This window comes from Diabrotica virgifera, chromosome 2 (assembly GCF_917563875.1).
Source record: "Diabrotica virgifera virgifera chromosome 2, PGI_DIABVI_V3a".
Classification (NCBI taxonomy): Eukaryota; Metazoa; Arthropoda; class Insecta; order Coleoptera; family Chrysomelidae; genus Diabrotica; species Diabrotica virgifera.
This window is the reverse complement of record NC_065444.1, coordinates 29,463,329-29,489,884: the sequence shown is the minus strand read 5'-3', so window position 1 is coordinate 29,489,884 and position 26,556 is coordinate 29,463,329. Positions and strand designations below refer to the sequence as shown.

Sequence of the window (26,556 nt, the reverse complement as noted above, 5' to 3'; positions counted from 1 at the left end):
TGAAGTCGCCGGTTTATGAAATAACGAATTTATTCCTTTCATTTGCACCATACTGTCGGTGGAAAATAGTGTCGCGCACGCTTGATTAGCAATTAAAAAACCAAGGAGTTTTGAATATTGTATTGCAAAAAACTCTTCAGGATTTCATCAATCGATGTTTAAAAAATATCCACCTACCTTGGCAACATTGAAATTTTCAGTTTTTCACATAGTTTTGAGGGTTAAAAATGGCCGATTTCGCAATTTTTCAATTTTTTAATCGCTTATATGTCAAAAACTATCATTTTTAGAGAAAAGTCACTAAAGACCTTTTCTGTTTGGAATGATCCAAGAAACCTAAAAAAACTTTTTTCCATGCAAAAAAAATAATTTTGGGAAAAAAACAAAAAAAAAAACGTTTAAAAAATTTTTGACCACCTTTTGGTCCTGGCAACATGCGAATTTGATAAAAGGGGTCCTTTTTGAGTAAGAATGTGCAAAAAATCCGAATTAGAATATTTTTCCTAGCGGATGCGCAGTGGCTTTCTGGACTAATATGTGTTTTATGCTTTTCATTGTTGAATTTAATTTATTCATGTCTGTTGTTATAGACAGGGGTTTGCCAATTTTGCCTTTATCATATTCCTTTTTTTTGCCACAACTTTCCTTCGTTTTTTCGACTTCTGTTCCTTCTCCACTAATCCCCGTTTTTTTGCATTCCAATATTTTTAAAAATATCTCTCTTTACCCATCTCCATTCCTCTACAAGTTCCTTACATTTTTCAGTTATGTCTTTTCTAATTTCTCTTTCATTCGTTATTTGATAATCATTTATGAATACCTTTTTTCCTTTTAACTTTTCAGCTGACTCTTTTTTTCAACACAATTCTAGTTTTTGGCACGTATTCTAGTTATTTGCAACAAACAAGGTTTCTGTCCTAGTTTTGTTGCTCTTTTTTAATATTTGACATATCTTCTCTTATTTTGTCTTCATCTGTATCAATATTTAATCCAGTTACTATAATATTGTTTATTTTCCATTTCTTTTGAAGTCTTCCAATCTATTTTCCACCTGACTCCACTCAGACTTTTTTAATTCTACTTTCTCTTCTTTATATTCTATATTTCTTTTCTCGTTTCTTTCAATTCTTCTTCTTCTTCTTAAAGTGCCCTCTTCTCTGTCTCTCTTCTTTCGCTCAATAAATAAGTTGTAAAATTAATAATATAATGTGACTGATATTCTAAAGATTCACTAATTCTAGTTTAATCCCCAACATAAATATTATTGAATGTGTATTTGAATGTTTTTCAACAATTTAATAAATATCAAAAATATATTACAATTCTAAATTCTGCATTATTATTCTTTTAATTGATTGTCCTTACGTTCAAAATGGGTTCTGTTTATTTTTATTTATAATTACATCCAACTAGATATGTACAATTAGCAAAAATAACTTGATATGTGCCAACAACCACTGAAATTTTTCTTAGGATTACCAAAAGTTCAGTCTAGGTCATAATCTTGAAATATTCTTAACTTTTCTCATATTTTCCATCCAAACTTCCAACCAAGCAAAAGATACGACGGCTATAACCATGAGAAATGCCAGTGAGTATAACTTCCAGATATTACACAAAAAGCCATGAAGTAGAAAAGATAATGATAGTCCTGAAAATTTGAAAAAGTTTGCGTTGGCAAATGCTGCTTCCCAGTTGTCGGCATATTGGCCAGTCAAAAATGCTGAAACAGAAAACAAAGCTCTTATGTGTTAAATTATCTTCCAGTGCTAGTTTAAATTATCCAAAAATAATCTCTAGAATCTATGGATAAAATAGTAAAGGCACAAAAAGCGATGGAAAGATCAATGCTCGAGATGAGGCTTATAGACAAAAAAAGAAATAAATGAATTAGAAGCAAAACCAAGGTAAAAGATGCGGGAGAACATGCTGCCAAATTAAAATGGAGCTTCGCAGTACACAATGTCCGACTGAAGGATAAAATATGGAATCATGAAATATAACAATGGGCACCATGGTTAGGAAGGAGAAGCAGAGGAAGGCCACGGGCACAATTGAAAAAAAAGTGGCGCAAAATAGAAAACACTGTATTGAATTGGGGGAGGCCTATGTCCAAAGTTGGATTACTGTACTAGTACATATTAGAAGACCAAAAATAAGCATTTTTTCAAGATTTTTTTTTCAGAACCTTTATTAAAAATGAACATAAAACTTTTTACACATTAATACCTAATTCTTAGAGAATACAAAAAATATATCTTTTTTCATTTATGCACGCACAATGATATTGTAAAAAAAGAAGTTTCGATGGCGGACAGTTAATCTCAGGATTGGGATCTCTGAAACAAAAAAAAACGTACGGCATTTGAAAAGGGAAGGTCTCTTACGTGACAATTTACCACAGTTAGTGAAAAATTTCGCAAAAAAAGATTTTACGGAAATGTGGAAAATTTTTGTGAAAGAATCGACCGTTTTTCTTCAGTTTTTCATGGTTAAAAAATATTTATTTTTTATTTTTTGGTCAAATTGTGGTAAATTGTCATGTAAGAAACCTTCCTTTTTCAAATGCAGTACGATTTTTTTGTTTCAGATATCCCATTCCTGAGATTGAGAAAGCATATGATAGAGTTCCTCGAGAGATTCTGTGGTGGGCACTCAATAAGAAAGGAGTCCCTGGTGAATATGTAAAGATTGTGAGGGATATGTATGAGGGAGTAACGACTAGTGTTATGACAGGTGTGGGAGAGCCTGATACATTTCATGTGAAAGTAGGATTACACCAAGGCTCTGTGCTTAGTCCGTATTTATTCTCATTAGTTTTGGACCAGATAACAGCGAGACTACAGGGTAACATTCCATGGTGCTTAATTTATGCTGACGACGTCGTGTTAGTAGGAAATAGTGAAAGAGACTTAGAACAAAAACTGGAAAAGCGGAGGCAAGCTCTGGGGGAAAAAGGTTTAAAAACTTACTAGGACAAACAGAGTATTTGGAATGTTCATTTAAAGATGGAGCTACTATAAATAAAATGGTAGGTATCTTTGGATGGTGAACTGATTGTAAAAAGCAATAGTTTTAAGTACCTGGGATCGGTATTACAGAGTAATGGAGAAATAGATGGAGATGCATGCAGTAGAATTAGGGCTGGATGGATGAAGTGGAAAGAGACGAGTGGTGTATTGTGTGACAGAAAAATTCCAATGAAGCTGAAGGGAAAATTCTATAAAACAGCCATAAGACCGGCTATGATGTACGGAAATGAATGTTGGGCAGTGAAAAAGAAAGAGGAACAACGAATGCATGTGGCGGAAATGAGAATGCTTAGATGGATGAGTGGAGTGACCAAGAAGGATAAAATTAGAAATGAGTATATTAGGGGAAGTCTAGATGTGGCACCAATTGATGCCAAAATGAGAGAGCATAGGTTAAGATGGTTTGGTCATGTTCAACGTCGAGACGTTAATCACGCAATACGAAGAATAACTGAAGTGCAGATTCCTGGAAGGAGTAGGAGAGGAAGACCAAAGAAGACCTGGGGGAGACGATAAGGCAGCACATGTTGATAAAGGGGATTAAAATTGATATGACCCAAGATAGAATTGTGTGGAGAAATGCAATTAGGGAAGCCGACCCCGCATAGGGATAAGGCAAAGAGAATGATGATGAGGATGATCCCAATCCTGAGATTAACTGTCCGCCATAATTTTTTGATACCTCGAATTTGCGCCCTCTACAGTATTAGTGCACCTGCATAAATAAAAAAAAAGGTATATTTTTTTTACTCTCCAAGAGTTAGATATTAATATGAAAAAGTTTTATGTTCTTATTTAATAAAGGTTCTGAGAAAAAAGTTCTTGAAAAAAATTATTATTTGTGGTCTACTAAAGTGTACTAGTACCTTAAGGCTGAAGAAGAAGAAGAAGAAGAAGAAGAACAAAAGTGTGGAAATCACTAGAAGAGCAAGTCTGCCATGCACAAAATATGGAAAACTCAGATACTTAAGAATCGAAAAAGTCTCAATACTTGAGGGGCAAAGTGTTCAACCAGTTCATCCTTCCTATCATGATTATATGGATGTCAAACCTAGACACCAACCTTAGCAAATATCAATAAATTAAACACAATGGAAAGACGCACAAGAGCAGAGACGAGATGGACAGATGACGTTAAAAAAATTCGTTATGGAATGCATAGGTAGAAAAATACTTACTAAAAATGAGCATTTCCCAAATAGCATTGCATACTCCCCACGACGCAGAAATAACATAAAAAAGTGCTGGATCATCTTCACTGGGATTCCATAAAATTAAAACCATTATGAGACAACCATGAAACGCAAATCCAACACCTGAAAAAAATAAGTTGAAATATTAGGACTGTATACAGGGTGTCCCCGAAAATAGTGCGTTCTTTTAAGGTACGGATATAATACACAATTTAGAACAAAAAGTCGTATAACATTTTTTTCTAGAGTTAACCGTTTCCAAAAAAAATTACATTGTTCTTCAAATAACTAACTTTTTATTTTCAGAAAACTAAATAATCTGGCAAAGTCGTACAATAACTATTTTGTGACAGGAGTTTTAACATAATCGAACCCCTTGTTTATTTACTATGATTTTAAGGTTGTTGACATCGGAAATGTATCTATCTGCAAAATAATTATTTGTTGCCTTAATAATGGGACATTTGCTATTATCTGAATTAATTGAGGTTTTGGATTAAGGCTCAAAGTTCTACATAAATTATTACGTTTAATTAATAGACAAAGCGAAACCGGCGGGTTCGTTGGAAAAAATATTCCCATGAGATTTTTTTTGCATAATCATATTCGTGAGACATCCCAGAATAAGGTTCAAGAAGTCGCCCACGTGAAAAGTTGTCTAAGTTTTTTTTTTCAATTTTTTTTTAATCAAATTGCAAAAATCCAAAAATCAATATTTTCGGTCCGGCCATTTTTTTTTAAGTTTTTTTGGTCACTATGGACAAAAAAGATCTCTTGTAATTTTTTTCTAAAGTTGCTCGTTTTCGAGTTATAAGCAATTTAAAATTGAAAAAAACGAAAAATGGCGATTTTTAAGGCTTAATAACTCGGTTAAAAGTTATTATTATGAAAGTCAGAAAGTGATAAAATAAAAATTTAAAGCCCGCCCTACAAGATCCTGAAGAAATTTTTGTCATTATTTTGTCACTAAGCTGTTAATTTAAGTAAAAATAATGAGCGCCATGCACGTATTAGGCGGCCGACAATGATGAGTGCGAGAGAGATGCCATTCCGGCAGTCAATGGTGCATCTTACTCGCACTCACATTTACAGCCGCGTCAATACGATCTTACGGCTCATTATTAATAATTAAAAATAACAGCTTAGTAATAAATTAATGAGACACATTTCTTCAGGACCATGTAGTGGAGGCTTTAATCTTTGATTTGGTCACTTTCTGAATTTCATAATAATAATTTTTAACCGAGTTATTAAGCCTTAAAAATCGCCATTTTTCGTTTTTTTTTCAATTTTAAATTGCTTATAACTCGAAAAAGAGATCTTTTTTTGTCCCGAATGGTCCAGAAAACCTAAAAAAATATGTCCAGGCCAAAATTATGATTTTTGCAATTTAATTAAAAAAAAAAAAAAAATTGAAAACAAAATTTGGACCACTTTTCACGTGGGCGACTTCTTGAACCTTATTCTGGGATGTCTCACGAATATGATTATGCCAAAAAATCTCATGGGAATATTTTTTCCAACGAACCCGCCGTTTTTCCTTGTCTATAATAACTACGGTTTAATTCCTAAAATGAAATTAATGCAATTAAAAAATTATTTGTAATGTTTTTCTGAAATATATTGAAATATGAAATAATTTTAAAGAAATTGATAAAATGTCAGTTATTTATAATAAGAAACACTTTATGTGTTAACTAAACTAGTAGATATTATGTATTTATTAAGCTTTGAAGGTGTTAAAGTCCCACGTACCAATCTAAGGATAACTACCTAGTATCCAAAAGATTTTTCACAGCTCTGGTAAAATGTGTTGGGGCCCCGTCGTTAAGAACCCATATTTCGCGGAGTGTTTGCAAATATACGTCTTCAAGAAGTACCGGCAAAACATTTTGCAAGAAATTATGATAGGCCTCTCCATTTAGTGTTCGGGGTAATTCATATGGACCTATCAAACGATTGTTAATTATTCCTGGATCTTGTTACTCCATATGTGGCAATCATAAAGAGTATAGGGGAGAGTCGGCTATTGGTGCGCACCTAAGGCAAATTCAGGATATTTCACAAACTTGAAACATTTCAGTTTCCAAATTTTTTGAAGATATACTTCAAAGGCTTAGGTATATTGGTAGGGCCGCAATTAATGAATGGTTGAACAGTAGAAGAGTGAGAGGCGAAATTTCCAATTAGCGTAATGCGCACAATTGCCCGACCTATTCGGCTAATGGTGCGCATATGTCGGATAACTGTGCGCAATAATAGAACTTAAAAATGACTTTCGAAAATGTAGCTTATTGAACACAAAAATTATAGAGACAAACAAATATACGGAAAATAATAAGAAACCAAGTTACAGATATTTACAAAAAATCAAAATATTGCAGAAGTCACAAATATATTCTTCTGGACTATCCTGTCGTATACACATGGCATGAGACCATTGACAATATATCGAACACTTGCACCATACCTCGTCTTTTTTGCTACGCATCACCACAATACACAGAAGTCATTTTGATCTGACACGAGATCGTCCAACTCATCATCATTGCGCAGTTCACTTTCTGAAATAACTTCGGAGCTGTTGTGTTCAATAATTTTCCTTTTTGTACATTTTTTCAATTTCGTGGTTTTCCGTTTGGCCTTTCTCCACTTTGATGATTGTTTACGCTTGTTTACGTTTTATGACGTAGTCACAAAACGTGAAAAATGCCTTTATATACCTTGGCGGTTAATGGCATAACACAAAATTTGATAAAAACAAAAAATAATCGAGCAAAACTAACTATATGATTTTTTAAATTGATAAATAAATAAATGATATAAGTACTATTTAAACTATAGTTCTGCCAAGAAAAAAAGTTATCGCTTATTTTCTCAGATACACAAACAATATCAAACCACGCAAAAACATATAAACGATAACTGCCAACCGGTAGTTATCCCCCGACGTTCGTTTGTGTCGGATAGATATGGCAGTTGCTACTGGATGGCCCGACAATATAGTTTTTGAAATTTTATTAAATAGGAGATTAGAAACATTGATGGGCACAATTACCCGACGAGCACCGTTAGCCGACTCTCCCCTATATACACCATTTCTCGTGAAACATGCTTCATCCACGCATAACACTTTAAAAAGAAATTAATTCAAGGGACTGAAAACAATGGGAACCTTCTCTGATTACACATACGAGGCTTCTAAAATTTGCAAGCCATAAGGATGCTTAGATTAAGGAAGATGAGGGAATTTTACACTTTATAATTCACGTCCCATCTGCTCAGCGCGGTAAACTTCCAACGAGAATGGTTCCCTTCGTACTCCAATCAGAGTAAACATCTAAATAAAAAATGAATAAAACCAGTTTCAATTTCGTTGCAACACGTAACTACAGCCGTATTATATTCTAGTTTAATCAGAGAAATTAATTCAATTCAAATATTCCAAACTATCTCGTAGTGATGAAAAGAAGTACCTACCCTTTATACAGTAACGGATATAATATTTCTTCAATGTCCAAAGTACCTGCCGATTCTTCGTTGTTATGTGAGCTCCACACTCTCGCCGAAGTCGATCGAGGTTCAACAAGTACGAGAGTGTAGACGGCCACCTTGTGCAACTTCGCCTCACTTCGTTCTACTCCCATTCTCTGTCGGTCTGGCTCGTCCGAGTCAAAGGGATCTTTGTCGGTATCGCACCGCTCTTTGTCGGTATCGCACTTCCTCGCGAAGTAAAACGAGTGTGTAGAAAGGCACTTCGGACTTCGGTCATCTTTGGCGAAGTAACTTCGCCGAGAGTGTGGAGCCCGCTAGAAATACTCCTTTTTTTGGAACAGAATAAAACTAATCAATTACGCGAAATATCCTGATGTCGGTAATATCAAACAAAACAAATTCTTGTTACGGTGTAATGTGAACACTAAAGACGCGTGCCGACATGGATATTAGTTTCGTTGATATTTACATATTTTTATTACTTTACTACTTACTATTTTTTTAATTGTGACTGTCTACTTTTAGATTTTTTTATTGCACGTAGTTGCCAGATTTTAGAATTGATTTAGAAAAAAAATAAGACTTTTTGCTCTACAGGGTGCCTTCTACCTCTGCCTGTGAGGAACGCATTATTTTCGAGGACACCCTGTATATCGAGAATCTCTGCAATAAATTTACAATTTACAAAGAAAACAGTTCGGTCGTTTTTGTTTAAAACAAATCATCATTCAATCTTTGCTGGACATAGATCTCCCTCATAATTTTCCATCTGTTTCGATCTTGTGCCTCTTGCATCCAATTCTTATGGCAACTTTTTAGATAGTCAGACCAATGTGTTGGTTGACGACCTCTGCTTCAGTAGGCATCATCCCTTGGTCTCCATTACTGTACTCGCTTTGTCCATCTGTTATTTGTTACTCGCTTTGTGCATCTGTTATTTGTTACTCGCTTTGTCCATCTGTTATTTGTCATTCGAGCCACGTGACTTGCCCAGTTTCACTTCAGTATTGCCACTCTCTCTAAAGCATCAGCCACTCCTGATCTTCGTTGTAGCTGCCGTTATTTTATCTTGTCTCGTGGTGAAACGCCCATCATAACACGCTCCATCGCCCTTTGAGCCTGATTAAAGTAATAAGACAGAATAATTCCAGGTTTAAATAGGAAGAAGCTATATAAATTTGTAGTTGTACTTACCAACAACGTAGTACCTTCTGATTGTTCTCAGCAACATACTAAGAGTACATGCAGCTATTGATTGTAATAGTCCCATTGCCAAGAATACTAAATTCAGTCGGTGTATTCCTAATGTGCAGACTACGTAGGACTAAAAATGGAACAAATGTTTTAAATCCGTATTAAATACATATTCAGTAAAAAAAAAATCAGTTATTATTTTTTCTAATTTAATATTAATATTTATTAACAAAATTTAGAAAAGAAATTTACAAGGCAAGGGAAGAATGGATAAAATTGGTGGAGGACACACAGACCAGCTAAACGTACCAAAAAAGCCATGTAACTAGCCATATCAAAGGTAGAGTGCCCACCATTGGATTGAAGGGTTATGGTGGAGAAAATCTTTAAAGACCTTGAAGTCAAGGTATTAGTCTGTTGCAATCCGCATGGTTATCGAAGAGAAGCGAAAACCGTCCCTTGCCACTTTTATATAACTGAGAGTTGTAGAAGAGGGTCCAGTTTCCAAAACTAACATCCTGCTCCAGCCCCGAAAAGATTTAAGGAGGAACCATATCTTAAGTAGGGGGTAATGTTACGACCAAGCCTATGACCGGAAGTGTGGTAAAATGACTCAATATTAGTGAAATCGTATATCAATCGACGCAAAGTTACACGAAAAGTTCAAATATCGACTTACGAAGTCCAATTATTACTTATTTAAACACATATTACCATATAGATATATTACACTTACCTTACTAAAACCAGCATACATAAATGCTTGTTCAATTCCTATAAAAACAGCTAACGGGGCAGCCATTTGCAGTCTTATATCTCTAAAACTCTCCTTAACTGCCCTTATAGCCGAAATTATTTCTCCTTTCTCCATTGGTTCCTAAATTGAATTTCAAATTTAGCGATAATAAAGATAAGATAATATAAATAATACCAACCTGATAAGCTAGCATCTTCGTTCTCTCAAAGCTAAAAACTGCTAGTATTAGCGCGATACCACACATTGCTCCATATACTATAACCAACACGTCTGCAGTTTTTCTTGGCAAAATACTGAATCCAGACTCCGATATCAAAGATGAATTAATAGACGAACTGGAAACAGGGCACGCCTGCGCACCACACAGTCTACCGTCTTCTGTTGTATCAAAAATATCATCTAAAAAAGCACTGTAGTCATAGATATTATTTGACGATCCGAAATCTGTGTTGTTTTGGCAGTGTGGAATAAGGTAACTGGAGTTTTCGGTGCATACCTTAAAACCAAACTTAATATTATTTATTAAACTGACATTAGCGATTGGTAAACATCAATCTACTAGCTAAAAAGAAAACAAATGCTAATATCTTTTGCTTTCAACTTTGTTACAAATTAAATCATTACATCATCCAATCATTACATAAGAAAATTTAGATTGCATAAATCAGTTGCATAAAGTTTTTTGTTGTCTTCCTCTATTACGTCTGTGTTCGTGTGGTCTCAATGCACAATTTTTCTCGTCCGTCTCTCGTTATATTATCGTACCACGTTTTCCCTCCAGCTTCATTTCAGTTGCGCAATTATTCCAATTCTACGTTTCATCTTCGTCCTGCTTGGCACGACCTCATTTCATATATTTCGGCTACGGCCAGACAAGTGATAATTTACGGCGCCGTAAAAGCAGTAAGCGCAGTAAAATGAAGCGGCAGTAGCGCCTGTAGCTGCAGTAAAAGGCATGGCCAGACGGGGATATAAATTACGGCGTGTCGCGAGATATAAATGCACTATTACTCGGGGCTAATTAGCAAAATTCGTGAAAAAGTTATTTACCAGCAATTTTATTGCTGGAATCGAATTATAAGATCCTATATATTAATAATATAGGTATGCAAAGTCCGCAGTATGCAAAGTGTGCTACTTTTTTTATAAACAAAATGGCGCCCGAAAATCGTATTTTTTCTATTATTGCTCTATAACTCCTAAGATTTTAACTTTACAACAAAAACACCCAAATAAAAATTCACCGCAATTAAATTCTGCATAGAGATATGTTTTTTCCGATTTACTCAGACGAAAATTTTCCTCAGAAAGTGCGGGTTTTCTCAACAAAATCTCTAATTTTCAAATAAAGTTTTAGGTAAGTAATTATTAATCAATAATTAAATAACTTAGTGACATCAAATCTTTCTTGGTATAGCTTGTAATTCTAGAAGCCAGTGAAAATTAAACGAATATTTTAGTAACAATTAAATTGTTAATTAACAATTTACGATCGCAATAATAACCAAAATAATCATGATACATTGATCAAACTTGTAAAGATTATAAAGATGAGATGCTTATTTAATATTTTATCGACAAAAAATAAATTTTCCATTTTTTTGCATAATCTTTAAATTTTGAAAAAAAAATAGTTATAATACGCTGGTCTAATTAGTAAAGTGCAAAGAAAGGTTATTTACCAGCAATTTTATTGCTGGAATCGAATATTATGATCCTATATATTAATAATATAGGTATGCAAAGTCCGCAGATAGTGTGCTACTGTTTTTATTAACAAAATGGCGCCCACAAATCGTGTTTTTTTCAATTATTGGTCTGTAACTCCGAAGATTTTAACTTTACACCAAAAACACTTAAACAAAAATTCACCCCAATTTAATTCTACATAGAGGCATGTTTTCCCGATTTGCTCCGACGAAAATTTTCCTCGGAAAATGTGGGTTTTCCCAACAAAATCTCGAATTTTCAGATTAATTTTTTGGGCAAGTAATTCTTTATCAATAATTAAATAACTTTGTGAAATAAAAGCTTTCTTGGTGTAGATTATAACTGCAAAAGCCGGTGAAATTTAAACGAATATTTTAGCAACAATTCAATTGCTAATTAACAATTTACAGCCGCAATAACAACCAAAATAATCATGAAACATTGATCAAACTTAGAAAGATTATAAAGATGTGATGCCTATTTAATATTTTGTCGACAAAATATAAATTTTTCATTTTTTGCATAATAGAAAGATTATAAAGATGTGATGCCTATTTAATATTTTGTCGACAAAATATAAATTTTTCATTTTTTTGCATAATCTTTAAATGTTTAAAAAATAGTTATAAACAAATTAACATTTCTCAGAAATTGTTTATTATAATTTAAAAAAATACTTAAAATGCGTATTTCAAAGGTCTTGAAAATGAATGCTTTAAAAAAATTTTTCCAACCATTTGCAAAAAAGTTATGAAATAGCAAAGTAAACATACGATTACTCCGTTGTTTATAATTTGTTTTAATTGTTTCAAAGCTTAAAAGTGAGTTTATGGTACAAACTAATTACTCTCAAAAAGTATCAAACATTAGTTCAATGGTTATATTTTAATCAAAGATTAAAAATGTTTTTTTTTGTAATTTTTACCGCGAAAGTAGGCTTGATACAGAGCCGGAGCTAAAATGTTCACTCACTGACACGCTTTAAACTCGCGCGAGTTGTGTATGTGGACGGGTTATAATACATAATTTTATTTATTAACTACTGTTCGTCGCGCGGCGGTCGTCGCTTCCAGTGAAAATTTTAGCTACGGTACTGTATTAGTCTACTTTCGCGCGTGTAAATTACAAAAAAAAATTATATTCTTTAATTAAAATATAACAAATAAACTAATAATCGATATTTTTTGTAAGTAATTAGATTGTACTTTAACCTCACTTTTACGCTTTGAAAGAATTTAAAAAAATTATAAACAGCGTAGTACTCGTATGTTTACTTTGCTGTTTCATAACTTTTTTGCAAATGGTTGCAAAAAAGTTTTAAAGCATTCGTTTTCAAGATCTTTGAAATACACATTTTACCTATTTTTTAAAATTAGAATATATTAAAAGCTTTCTGAGAAATGTTAATTTGTTTATAACTATTTTTTTAAACATTTAAAGATTATTCAAAAAAATTAAAAATTTATAATTTGTCGACAAAATATTAAATAGGCATCTCATCTTTATAAGATTTCAAAGTTTGATATTATTGATATTAATATATATATTGATATTATGATATTAATCATACTTATTTTGGTTATTATTGCGACCGTAAATTATTAATTAACAATTGAATTGTTGCTAAAATATTCGTTTAATTTTCACCGGCTTCTGGAACTATAATCTAAACCAAGAAAGCTTTTATGTCACCGAGTTATTTAATTATTGGTAGATAATTACTTATCTAAAACTTTATTTGAAATTTAAAGATTTTGTTGGGAAATCCCGCATTTTCCGAGGAAAATTTTCGTTGGAGCAGATCGGGAAAAACATGTCTTTATGCAGAATTTAATTTCGGTGAATTTTTATTAGGGTGGTTTTGGTGTAAAGTTAAAATGTTCGGAGTTATGGAGCAAAAATTTAAAAAAACACTATTTGGTGGCGCCATTTTGTTAAATAAAAAAGTAGCACACTGTCTGCGGACTTTGCATACCTATATTATTAATATACATACATAATCATAAGCTTCGATTCCAGCAATAAAATTGCTGGTAAATAACTTTTCCCAAAAATGGCGTATTCTCCGATAATCAGCCCAGACTATTTCCTTCGTTGCGGGGTATGCCTCTCAGAGGAAAGGAAAGGGGGAAACTTATATGCAAGCGAAAGTTGGTAACAATGCATTTATAGCAGAATACTCAAATCATATGTTTCAGTATTGAATACTTTATAAAAATAAATTATAATAAATTACGGAAATTACGGAATAAATTATAATAAATAAATTAAAAATAAATGGTACGGCAAACAATCCTCATTTTTTAATATGTTATTCCTTACAAAAAAACCTTTAATTTAAGCACAAATAATTAAAAATCGTAAATTTGGGTCAAAAGTTATTCACTTTTTAAGAATTCCCATAAGAGCCCATGTTAAAACTTAACTTTGACCCTTAATAATAATTAAACGGCACGGTAAAACAATTTTTAAAAAATCAAGTCTTAGTTTTTTGAAGTAAACTATAACATACTAAAATTTCATGCAAATCCTTAATTCTTTGCCGAAGGTGTAGAACGTCGTTAAATTTATTGTGATATTTTGATTTGTCATCACCTGTGTTTCATTTAAATTCATTTTTAAATCGATTTTCGCACATCCTTGTTTAAGCTCCTTAGCACTAGTGTGGTTAATCCGTTTTTTGTTGTTACACTCCGTTCATTTATTGATTTATTTATTTTGTTTTTACCATATTTCTTTCTATGCTTCTATTTTAAGTGCCCACTTCTTATTTATTAACCCTTTTAGTCGAGTATTTTTATGTCTTTCAAGTCGAAGTAGAGAAAGAGCATTTAACCTTACGAAATAACATGGTTCCTATAGAAAGACAGTGTATTAACGCATTTCTGAATGTTGGTGCCGCCTTTGACCGAATACAATACCAATAACATAAAATTGATTACGTTAATTTCAATTTTCAACAAGGTTTGTATTTTCTTGTTACTTTCAAATATGATTTAAACGGGATATCAGAGATTGCTAATTATTTTATAAAATATACCACTAGATATTATTTAAAATGGACATCAACAATACTTACCGTTGAATCCAGAGATGAATCTGTGACATTTTTAATATTTTGTAAATTGTTTTTAAGATTAACAGTACATGTTATTATCAGTGCTGATAGGACCGATCCTACTATAAGTCCAAAATCATGAGAACCCTACAAGAAAAAGTTATATAAATAAGCATGAAATATAACAGAAGTAGATAGATATCGACAAATATTTCCTAAAAGGAAGAAGATTGTCTTATCTCAAAAATGGACTATTTTATTGAACAGCTTTCAAACATTCTATATTTTTATGAATAATAACGTCATAACGTTAGTTTATGACTAGTCGTTATTCTTATTCGAAAAGTTGGTTCCACATTTTGCGCAATATTGTCATATTTCAAAAACAAATAAGATTATCCTATCAATACTTTCTGTGAAGAATACTGAATTATTTTGAGTTGTGTGAGTCTTGTCAAGAAGTTGAGATTATGCTTAAAATAAAATGTAGTATTCTTTTGCTTATGTCGATATTTTAGAAAACTATTAAAACTTTTTGAATTTTTGAACCTAACTACTCACATATTATTTTGATTTATCATGTTCTTACAGATTATAAAAATGAGATTACCTAAAGTAGTATTAAGAAAGTATTGAATTGACTATAGCCTTTTACAGGCTAGAAGGATAGGTGACACTATAGCCAAAATATTAGTCTGTTTGCAGAATTTTAAATTAGATATACCACAGTGAGTGAAGGAAGCTCTAAAATCGGCAACATTGCTTATTATTCCACTATACTGTACCGCTGCGTAATCTTCCATCGGCAGATTCCAACAAATACCACATTTAGTCCATACAAATTAATATATTTTTTACCACCAAAAATTAGATGTTTTAACCAAAAACCAAATACTGCTTTAAAATATAATGTGCATAACAATTTTGTATTCGGTTCCGCTAATGAAGTTGCTTTTTTATTGTCCTTAAAAGTACAAAAAGTGGAAGTGTTATCTTTTAAGTTTTGAAATGACTAATTTACAATGAGTAGGTAACCTAATTACCATTGTTAAAATACCGAAAAGTGGTTGTCTGTAAAGCGGCTACTCACATTTCTTAAATATTTATACCAAACATTTAAAATTATATTTTAACTGTTAAAGATGTTCAAAATTTATCTACATCTATTACTGTTATCATAATGTATAATATCCGTTACTACATCTACATCTGTACATTACTACTACATCTACATGATCTACATCTATTTCTATTACTGTATTATAATAATAGAGCATATCTTATTGAAATTACCTACAGTATGTTGGAAGCCGGCAGTGTTGCCATTTTAAGTCCGTATATCTAATTGAAAACTAAACGTAGTGTATAAAGTAAATTCAAAACAGATCCCGCCTGCACTATTAGGTTAAATTAAATGATATATTTAATCCCATGCAGGCTTAGTAAAAATGAAAACACTACGAGTTTTACCTGAAATGCCCTGGCTACCCTTCGGATAACGACCGTCCTTCTGGCAGTGCGTCCTTCGTCATCCTCCTCATGAAATAATCCAGTTATTTTATGCGAAAGGCTCAGAAGGAATGATATATGTGCAGAGGACAGAGCCCCTTGTATAAGCCCCAATATAATGTATGATGGGATTGTCACGTACAATACGTTGTATATATGGGATAGGTAGAAGATTATCATGATACCTAAAACGGGAAAATGAGAATATTTTTTAATAACTTAATAAAATTTTTATTATAAATTGAAGTCCATAAAAGCCTTAATATAATTTATTATACTATAGGGCCAGTCTTTTCAGCTCCTGTTAACTATTCATCCGGGGGTTTATCTGACAGATAAAACAAGGTAAGAGTTAACAACCAGAACAGCCAAAATAATGTTCTATATATCTATATGTAAAGAGAGGTATCCGCCAGGGTTGCGTGCTGTCTCTACCATTCTTCAATGTCTACAGTGAAGGGGTATTTAAGAAAGTGCTTTGCAGACAAAACAGAACAAATGACGGAAAACAATGATTTACAGAACGTAAAGCAAGGCCTTAACGAATGCAGTCATTCTGTCATACTGTCATGAATAAGAGGCCTGGATCCCGAGTACCAAAAAAGAAAAATTAATAGCAAGCTGCAAAAAAGTTTGTCCGACTAGATACCGTTAAGCTATTAACAAATGTTCAGCTTGCTATTAATAAACTTTTTTTTGGTATGCGGAATCCAGGCCTATATGGGCTCAAGATAATTTTGAAGAAAACTAAATGTATGATCATTACTAAATCAGCAGATCATCATCATTACTATCAATGGCGTTATAACTCTTCGTAAGTCTTTGTCGCATTTGCTATAAATAGCCTTCCATATTTTGTCGGTCCTGGCCACTATTTCCCATTGTCTCACTCCCATCTTTTCCAAATCTTCTCTGACTGCATCTTTCCACCTTTTTCTAGGTCGTCCCATCCTATCAGCAGATGCAAATAAATCAGCAGATGCACACATCCAATTGATTATTAAAGATACCATAATTGAAAATGGATCGGGAATATTCGGGAACGAGGATAACATCAAATGTAAACCAGACAAAAAAAAATAAGACACGTATTGAAATAGAACGTGCTTTATTCATTAAACTTAAAAGTTTCTGTGTTATCGGAATATAAAGCGCGTGATACACACGCAAACTTTAAGTACGCGGGTTTAAAGATCGCGGACTTACTCGGCTCGCCGTCGGTGATACACGGCAGACTTAACGTACGCGGTTTTAAAGATCGCGATCGCCGTCGGTGGTTTGTGCTATTTAGGAATTTTATCGTGTTATATACTTCGTATAGTATCCTATTGTGTTATATATTTTTAATAATAATAGTCTCCCGTTTTATACCGCTCACGTGGCTTTGGGAGTATAGCAGGGTAGTCTGCAATATCTAGGGCCTACGGTATACAAGGAAGGTAACAGGGCCAGTGCTACGCTTCAACCGCCTATTATTACCCCTGGTTTTACCCAAGGTACTCATTTTATTCAGGCTAAGTCGACCCGGGGCCTATAAACATTTTTTAAAAATGTCTAGTTGTTCTTGCCGGCGGTAGGATTTGAACTCCGGACCACCGGCACGCTAGCCTAGCACACTACCACTCGGCTACGCCGGCCCTTATTTATAATACTAATAAAAAAAGACGAAATCGAAAAGTGTGGGTAACAAATAAAATATCATAGATAAGAGGGTAACATTTTCATCAAGAAGATAAAACAGCCTATAAATAATTAGGTTTACTCAAAAACAAATAATCAAAAATAATTTAGTATAGCTCAAAATAGTGTTTTGGGGTTTCTCAAAACTTATAAAATGTAACTTGTCTCCGTTCAACAATAAACGATTGAATTATTTCTAGGCAATTTGCTTAATCAGTGAAAATATAAGTGTAACTTTAAATGCAATAACATGATGGCTCGAGGCTCGCGGCTCGTGGCAGTGATACACGTACGGGTTACGAGTAAGATTTCAAACTTGTTGGATCGACGGCGTACTTACTCGGCGGACTTAAAGTACGCGTACTTGCTGTGATACACGCGCGAAAAAGGTCGCGAGCCATAAGTTCGCGTACTTACTCGCGTGTGTATCACCCCTTTAAGGTTAGAGCTGCGCCTAAGGATATTTCGGTGTTACATATTGTCTACTCTTCTTCTTCGTGGCGGGGAAGCCTGGACACTAAAACAAGTGTATATAAATAAGTTGAATAAGATAGGAAAACGAGAACTTGAGTACTTATGGCATGTGATCAGAGGGCAAAAATACTCATTATTACAACTTATGCAAGTCAAAATCCAAGGAAAGCGAAATATGAGAAGATAAATAATATCTTGACTCAAGAACTTGAGGAAATGGTTTAATCGCTGTAGTGCAGAACTATTTAGAGCGGTAATCAACAGGATCTGCATAGCCGTAATGATTTCCAACCTTTGATAAGAGATGAACTTAAAGAAGAGGAACATCCGAGGTATCAAAATTTACGTTTTATCAAATAATTTATTATCTTTTATAATTTTATCAAATAATTTCGGGCCAATGCTTTTTAAATACATTCATTTTTGTAAGTATCTTTGAAAAATTTAAACGCAGAATGAAAAGTTACATTATTATCTAGGACCGAAAGTCCCTGGAAACTTCTATAATGTTTATTTTAATAAGTTACAGGATTGTAAATGTAAAATGTAAAAAGTATTGGCCCAAAATTTTTTTGTCCCTACGCTCTTAATTATTTAATTTCCTTAGAAAATTAAAAATAACAAATCTCTTCATTACTTACCATTGCATACGGCAATCGTCACACATGGGCTAATCCGTCTTAATATCCATGGGGCTACTAAAGCTGAACCAGCTGCTATTATAGAACTAGCAGAAACCATGTAAGATCCTTTGTTCACATTGATAACATCACTGTGAACTGGATTATACCATACCGACACAGAGCTTTGTAAAACCAAAAATGGTAAAAATGCGATGGAAGAAAAAAGGTGGCTAATGGATATCACTATTAGGTTCACGATTAGGATCTTCTTTGTGTACACAGGTCCAGTTATTCGACCTTAAATACAAATTTTTTTATTTTTTAAATCAAATATTTTATTAAATTATTTTTTAAATGGTTGCAGTGATATAAATTTAATAAATTAAGTTGTAGTTAAATTTAATTTAATTTCAATTTTTATTGTAATTTTTTTAAGGCTACTTCAATTAATATTGAAGGACTATCGATGCCCGGCTGGTTCAAGAAACCCATCGAGGTACTGCAAGCCGCATTACCGGGAAGCCGCAAGGATTCGAGGTATGAAGCTTATAAAGAAGAGACCACACGACCAGTATGGAGCACAGTCTTCATCAGATCAGCTTTAACACATCGAGATGATATCGAAATACTCACATTGCAGCTAATCTCCTGTACTGTACCAACAACTAACAAATCCGACCGCCAATCGCCGACTTCTCTTTAACTTACAATCACAGTAATCATCTACTGAAGGCAGGTGACTTTAACAGCCACATTGTCGCGTGGGAATATAACGAAACAGACTCCAATGACGAAAAACTAGAAAAATGGGCTAAAAACATGAACCTAAAACTTATTCATGATCCAAAACAGTTTGCGTTTTTCAACAGCCGAAGATAGCGCAGCAGTTACAACTCAGATAATATATTTTTCAGTGACATGATTGAAGACCTGGCGACAAACATAGGCGTAACCAGGATGATCCTAAGGGGGGGTTACAACTACCTGAAAGGGGGGTTACAACTACCTGAAAGGGGGGGTTACAACTACTGGATGGTCTCTGAGGGCTATGGTGTTAAGAGTATAGAGCTCAAAGTACATCCAAATGGGGGGGGGGTTATAACCCCCAAAACTCCCCCTGGTTAAGCCTATGGCGACAAAAACATAACACAGCTGCCAACTTGTCTTTCCAACGCGGCAATCAGATATGAATCTGTTACTTTCAAGAGACGGTTCAACTTTAGTAAAGCAAAATGGGAAATATTCTCTGAAGCTTCGGCTCAAGAAGTATCCCAATTAGAACCCTGCCTTGATTCATACGATAAATTTATACAAATTGTAAAACAAATATCACGAAAAAATATTTCTAGAGGTTGTCGAACCGAATACCTAGTGGGACTCTATTCAGAATTTAAACCCCTATTTAAAAGCTATGATGAAGATATCATACCAGCTATACGAAGACGACCTTTTTTCGGAACAACAAAACGAACAGTTTATGTAAGCTGGTCAGGAATCTGGACATTAATCAAAACAGCAGACGCAACTGGAAGCTTATTTGGAGTCTTGGCAACGCACTGGTGACAGTGGAAGAACAAGGTGAAAGTACAACGAAATATCGACGAAGAAAATGCTAAAGAGATTAAGAACTGGCGTTTCACGTTGTGCTAGTAACCTAAAAAATGGAAATACCAGGAGGACGATACCTGCGATCGTGGTTTGGCTCAAAATAGTCACCATCTAATATCATGCACAGAAGAAGACCTAATCTTAGGAAATGATAGGGCCCTCTAGCCCGAAAGTCAGTAAATATTTTATTATAATTAATTTCCCTTTTTAATAGTTATTTTTCTACAACCGTGTTAAAAATGCAATTTTCAGCACTTCATAGGAGCGTTAAAAACGCTACTTTAAAGCACTAGTGCTTTAAAATTTTTAAAGCACTGCAGTTAAAAGTGAATTGTCAAATTTTGAAACGTCAAAATATTTATGTTTCATTTATTAACATTAATATTAATAGTACAACTTGCGAAATTTGAAAAAGGTGGTTTGAAAGGTTTTTTAAAATTTAATTTAAACTGTATTATTGCATTTTTAACACGTTTGTAGAAAGAAACTATTAAAATTTGTTAGAATATACAACAATAAAAGTAAGATGTTATTTTCTATAGTTGTTATGATTTACGTATTGACAGTACAGGCAGTTTTTATGTAATGTCAGGAAAAATATAAAAATGGAATGTCTGTCAAGTTCAAGTTCAAGTTTTTGTAGATATTGTCCTGTAATTGAGAATGAATAAATTATAATTGTTGATATATAAGACGTTTATAGAAAAAATATTGTATTATATACGTGTTAAAAAGTACATTTTTAAGGCACTCATATGAATTGCAGAAGTCGCTTCGCTCATTCTGCAAATTTTCACATGCGTGCCTTAAAATTGTACTTTTAACACTTATATCATAAATAACTATTATGATATAAGTGTTAAAAGTACACGTTTAAGGCACGCATGTGAAGGTTTGCAGAATGAGCGAAGCGAATTCTGCAAATCACATGAGTGCCTTTTAAAAATGTACTTTTTAACACGTATATCATACAATATTTTTTCTACAAACGTCTTATATATCAACAATTATAATTTATTCATTCTCAATTACAGGACAATATCTACAAAAACTTTTACTTGAACTTGACTGACATTCCATTTTTATATTTTTCCTGACATTACATCAAAACTGCCTGTACTGTCAATACGTAAATCATAACAACTATAGAAAATAACATCTTACTTTTATTGTTGTATATTCTAACAAATTTTAATAGTTTTTTTCTACAAACGTGTTAAAAATGCAATAATACAGTTTAAATTAAAATTTAAAAACTTTTTAACCACCTTTTTCAAATTGCGCAAGTTTTACTATTAATATTAATGTTAATAAATGAAATATAAATATTTTGACGTTTCACAATTTGACAATTCACTTTTAACTGCAGTGCCTTAAAATTTTTAAAGCACTAGTGCCTTAAAGTAGCATTTTTAACGCTCCTATGGAGTGCTAAAAATTGCATTTTTAACAGGGTTGTAGAAAAAAATATTTTAAGTTTAGTTTAATAATTTTCTATTTTACATATTATATTTTCCTATTTTTTATTGTCTGTTTGTGTTCATTTCTTTATTAGTTTGAGTTTATTTTTCCGACAATTTCTATAAGTAAAAAAATAAGTAACACATACAGGAGAATTTTATACATTACATTTGCATATAAAGCACGTATATTATAAACTTACCTATATAATATTTGTGCATACAAAACATACATTTAGCGGCTGTGGAAGCATTATATTTATATTATGGTACCTTTATAGTACTATTGTAAGTGGTAAGTAAGCATTTTTCAAATCAAATTATTTTATTCGCCAAATAAAAGCAGTGCACCTGTTGTGCATTATATTTATTTTGTGATACATCTCTATAGTACTATGTTAAGCGTTAAGTAAGCATTTTGTAAATCAAATTATTTTATTTGCCAAGTAAACGCAGTGCACCTATTGTGCATTATATTTATTTTGTGGTACCCATATAGTACTATTTCAAGTGGTAAGTAAGTATTTTTCAAATCAGATGATTTTATTCGCCAAATAAAAGCAGTGCACCTATTGTGCATTATATCTATTTTGTGGTACTTTTATACTACAATTTTAACTAATAAGTAAGCATTTTTCAAATCGGATGATTTTATTCGCATAATGAAAGCAGTACCTACAGCTATAGCGTTGCATCTCAATGTCTCATTCGCCTCTAACGCACTAAATGGGAGGATCTATGTTAAATTAGGCAAAAAAGCGACGTAACATGTATGTTCACTCTGTATCTTAGCACATGAAGAGCAACAATTCAATAAAGCAAGCATAAAGCCAGTATACCCTAACAACGAGTTACCTGTAGGCCCATTTCTGTTGCCACCTCTGACAACAGCTAACAGTCTTCTAACAGATGTTGCTCCAATGGAACTATTAATAGAGTCTCTACGTCTTACACCCTGTAAATGAAGGTTAAATCTGGATCTGCTTGGAGAGATGGTGCTCTAAAACATTATATATAGCAGTTAGTGAACTTATACTATTTCACCTTCCAAAAAAACCGTCCATCAGCAAATTTAATATCAGATTTTTTATTATTTATAAAACCGTGTGCTTGATACTCGTAGCTTAATATTTAAGGACGATAGTTTAGGTATAAAAATAAGCATTTTTGTTTTAATTTTTCTGTTTTTTTCTTTTCCAGGTTTTAATTTTTACTGAAATTAACCAAAGACTGTGACTGGGACTGTGACAAATCCACGTATATGAATTTTTTATATAAATATACATTTATAAGTTATTATAGGTCTATGTAAAGAAAATCTATAACTATTCTACAGAGATTTCGTCGTATTTTTTCATTTTTAACTATTTAATGTAAAAAACTCTATTTTTTAGAATGCAAATAAAATTTTGTTCCTTCAACGCCCTATAGCTTGAAAACAATGAAAACGGGTGGCATTACAAAAAATTTTTACTAAGTAAACCCGAATTGAATATGTATTGAATAGCCACACAAACACTACTGGGACTATACTTGAGGAATACATCTTTATGATGAACTCAGATATGATGACACCAGACCTAATCTTTACTGAGAAGATTAACACAATTATACCATCTAGAGAACAAAATGTCTCAAATATTAATGGAGACTTAATATGGTTCACTGATGGATCTAAAATTGCCCATGGTACTGGATCAGGAGTCTTTGGGGAAACATGCAACTACATATTATAAATCTTACAGCCTATACTTTACACTCAAGATGCAGCAGAAATAAACAAACCAGGACACGTTAAATGCTACTAGGGGCACTCCCGAATCATAATTTACAATGTATATACTTTGGAAATCATTATTTGGGATTTACAATGTGTATACATTGTAAATTATGATTCGGCAGTGCTCCTAGTAGCATTTAACGTATCTTGGTTTGTTTATTTCTACTTTATCTTGATTGTAAATTTAGTATAGGTCAACACACAACGGTGTTCCAGACAGAGGTTTTTCTTTGGTGGCCTACATTGACGAAATCATTTATGAAGACTCTAAAGCTTAGAGAATCAACATTTGCACAGATAGCCAATTGGCTATTCTGGCTGTAAACAATCCTCTCACCAAATCAAAACTGGTGAGAAACTGCAAAGATCTCCTTAATAATCTGACAAAGACAATAAAGTGTCTTTAATATGGGTGCTGGGTCATGAAAGGGTGCATGGGAACGAACGAGCAGATAACTTTTGAAAGCCCAAGGCATCACTAAAGATGCTACGAGAAACGAGGTTCAGAAAAGGCTGAAAAAGAATCATCAAAAGAAATGGAGAACTACTCAAGGGCAAATCCAGACTAAAAAACTAATCAAGAATATTGATAAAAAACTCTCGAACAGTTTGATGAACCTCAATAACCTAGAGATCAAAACGGTCAATGAAATCGTGACTGGACATTGCCGTTTAAGAAATCACCTATACAAACTAAGTAAGGTGAAAGAACCATAGTGCAGAAATAGTGCCAAATGGAAGAATAGACTGTCATACACATACTATGCCATTGCAGTGGCCAGTGTGCTAGGTGATGTAAGGCATGCATTCACTGGTCAAATAAGGTTTGAACCAGAAGAGATCCTAAAATTACCAATAAGAAAAGTGTTGGCCTTCTTGAGGCCACAGAACTTATTAGAGTTTAAGGAAAAAACAAGGTATGGTACAAGGGTCTTATGACCAAGTGCCAGAGACTAACGAGTCTCGCCTGAGTTAAGAAGAAGAAGAGACCCCAAATAATTTTTCAGTTTTTACCTACGTTGGAGACGGTGTTACCTTTTTTGAAACATCCTGTATAGGCCTATAATAACTAAAACAAATGTCAGATACCTACATTTGTCACAGTCCCGAGAGAAATCTTATTTCCTCGAGTCATGAAAGAAGAGTGTGAAGGAAAAAATTAATAAATTCATTTTGGCACAATAGCAAGAGCAAATTGTGTGAAACGGAAATTAATCAGTGGCGGCTCGTGATTTTTACAATAGGGGAGGCTATACCTAACTGTAAAATATCTAGACAAATTTGCACTAGCAAAATGCAAAAAAATGCGCCAAAAAATGTAATTTAAGGCCCCATCTTTTGACCATTTTTTATTTACATTTCATAATATCATCCTAATTCATAATTTCATGATATCATCATTTTAAAAATAGTTAGTCTAATAGTAAAAGTTTAATACCAAAGTTTGTGTCGTTTATTTGTTAACAATTCCATCTATTTGTAAATAGATACCTATGCATATCAAAATAAATACAGATTTGAAGTTTTGCAGTCCATACATAATGAAGCTTCAATTTTTTTAAGATACTCAACTGAATTTTTTTAATTCTAAACGCGGCCTACTGCGAATTCAAAAACACGATAAATTACCGATATTTTGCTTTGAGTTAGAGATATCGGAAAAAGTTATTTGAGCAAGTTGTTCCAAATATTATTATAACCCCACATACCAAATTTCATAACAAAATTCGCACTTTTAGATTTTTCATTATTTTTAGTCAGGACCCTAAAATTCGTTGTCCCGAGACGCACCCAACCACCCAACGGAGCTGAGAAGCTACACTGCCTCCCTTGGTATATCTCCGGGCAGCGTGTGATGGCGCCGTGGTAGATGCCACTGTTAGGAGACCGGGTCTCCTTAAACGTCTGCTGCGCTGCACGGAGCATTAGCAACGGAGAAAGCTGGGCTTCTCGGCTCCGTTCGTGCATCTCGGGATAACCCAGGGTCCTGCCTACAATAATATGTAATAAAACTGAGACGCGATCATGCGTTCTAATGCTAATGCTCCGTACGTATGGATAATTAGTGATAATATGGAATTTACACGTTGTATAATAGCGAGAGTAATTGTTGTTTTCGCGATTCATGATAAACAAAACAGTATAGAGTGTGTAAAAAATTTATGGGGAGGCTGAGCCTCCCTTGCCTCCTCTGACGAGCCGCCACTGAAATTAATAGAAACATCTCGTCTCGTATTGTTTGCTTTTGTACTTTTGTTATTCTTTTACGTACCTAACTCAACAATTTAGAGATAATTGAAAGGGAATTTAAATTATATTTGTCAGTCAGTCAGGAATGTATAATATTTTCAATAAGAGGACGGTGTCATAAATTTTAAGATAGCAACTGTTTCCAGTGTATCAAATGCTTTGTGGAAGTCAAATGCTTTGTGGGAGATTGGAAGACTGTGGAAACAGTTGCTATCTTATAAGCACTATCAGAATGCAGAATAGACTACAAGTACCTATGTGAATATTATTCGAAATAAACTTACGTGCATAGAAATCGGCCCACTTAAAAATTCATTTTTGATGTCTCGTATTTCCTAAACTTGTTGGCCGATTTAAGTGATTTTTTTTATATTTATAGCCTGACCCTTTAGCAATATCGCTATAATAATATTGTTGTTAAACAGGTAAATTTTTATTGTATATGGAGTGTACGAATCAAACTGTGTTTTTTTGTCAAAGTTCGCCTCACACTGTGGAATATTCTAGGATTTACAAAATACTCAAATTAAAACCTAACTATAGCCTCAGGTTTTTAACATTCTGTTTTTTGATTCATTTGTTTATGCTGGATCATAAAAAAGTTAGGTACTTTAATAACTAGACATGTTCTTCATTAATACACGGTGTTTCTAAATTAGTGGGACAAACTTTAAGGGGTAATTCTGCATGAAAAAATAATGACAGTTTGCTTTATAAACGTATGTTTCGTTTC

General features: G+C 33.3%; 1 protein-coding gene across 2 annotated transcripts in view; it reads right to left on the bottom strand.

Moving 5' to 3' along the window:
* Positions 1 to 243: 243 nt before the first annotated feature.
* LOC126880027 (protein unc-93 homolog A) overlaps positions 244 to 26,556 on the bottom strand; it is an 88,386-nt gene continuing 62,073 nt past the window's right edge. The window contains exons 3-11 of one of the 2 annotated variants that reach the window (XM_050643558.1): positions 22,649 to 22,793; positions 18,744 to 19,022; positions 15,910 to 16,133; positions 14,461 to 14,586; positions 9,850 to 10,167; positions 9,651 to 9,791; positions 8,915 to 9,044; positions 4,211 to 4,348; positions 244 to 1,723 (exon numbers count right to left, since the gene is read on the bottom strand). In XM_050643558.1, coding sequence (XP_050499515.1) covers positions 1,497 to 1,723; positions 4,211 to 4,348; positions 8,915 to 9,044; positions 9,651 to 9,791; positions 9,850 to 10,167; positions 14,461 to 14,586; positions 15,910 to 16,133; positions 18,744 to 19,022; positions 22,649 to 22,793 — 1,728 coding nt within the window. In that variant the 3' untranslated portion in view covers positions 244 to 1,496. The remainder of the gene's footprint in view (positions 1,724 to 4,210; positions 4,349 to 8,914; positions 9,045 to 9,650; positions 9,792 to 9,849; positions 10,168 to 14,460; positions 14,587 to 15,909; positions 16,134 to 18,743; positions 19,023 to 22,648; positions 22,794 to 26,556) is intronic. The other variant, XM_050643557.1, reaches the window with a different exon arrangement.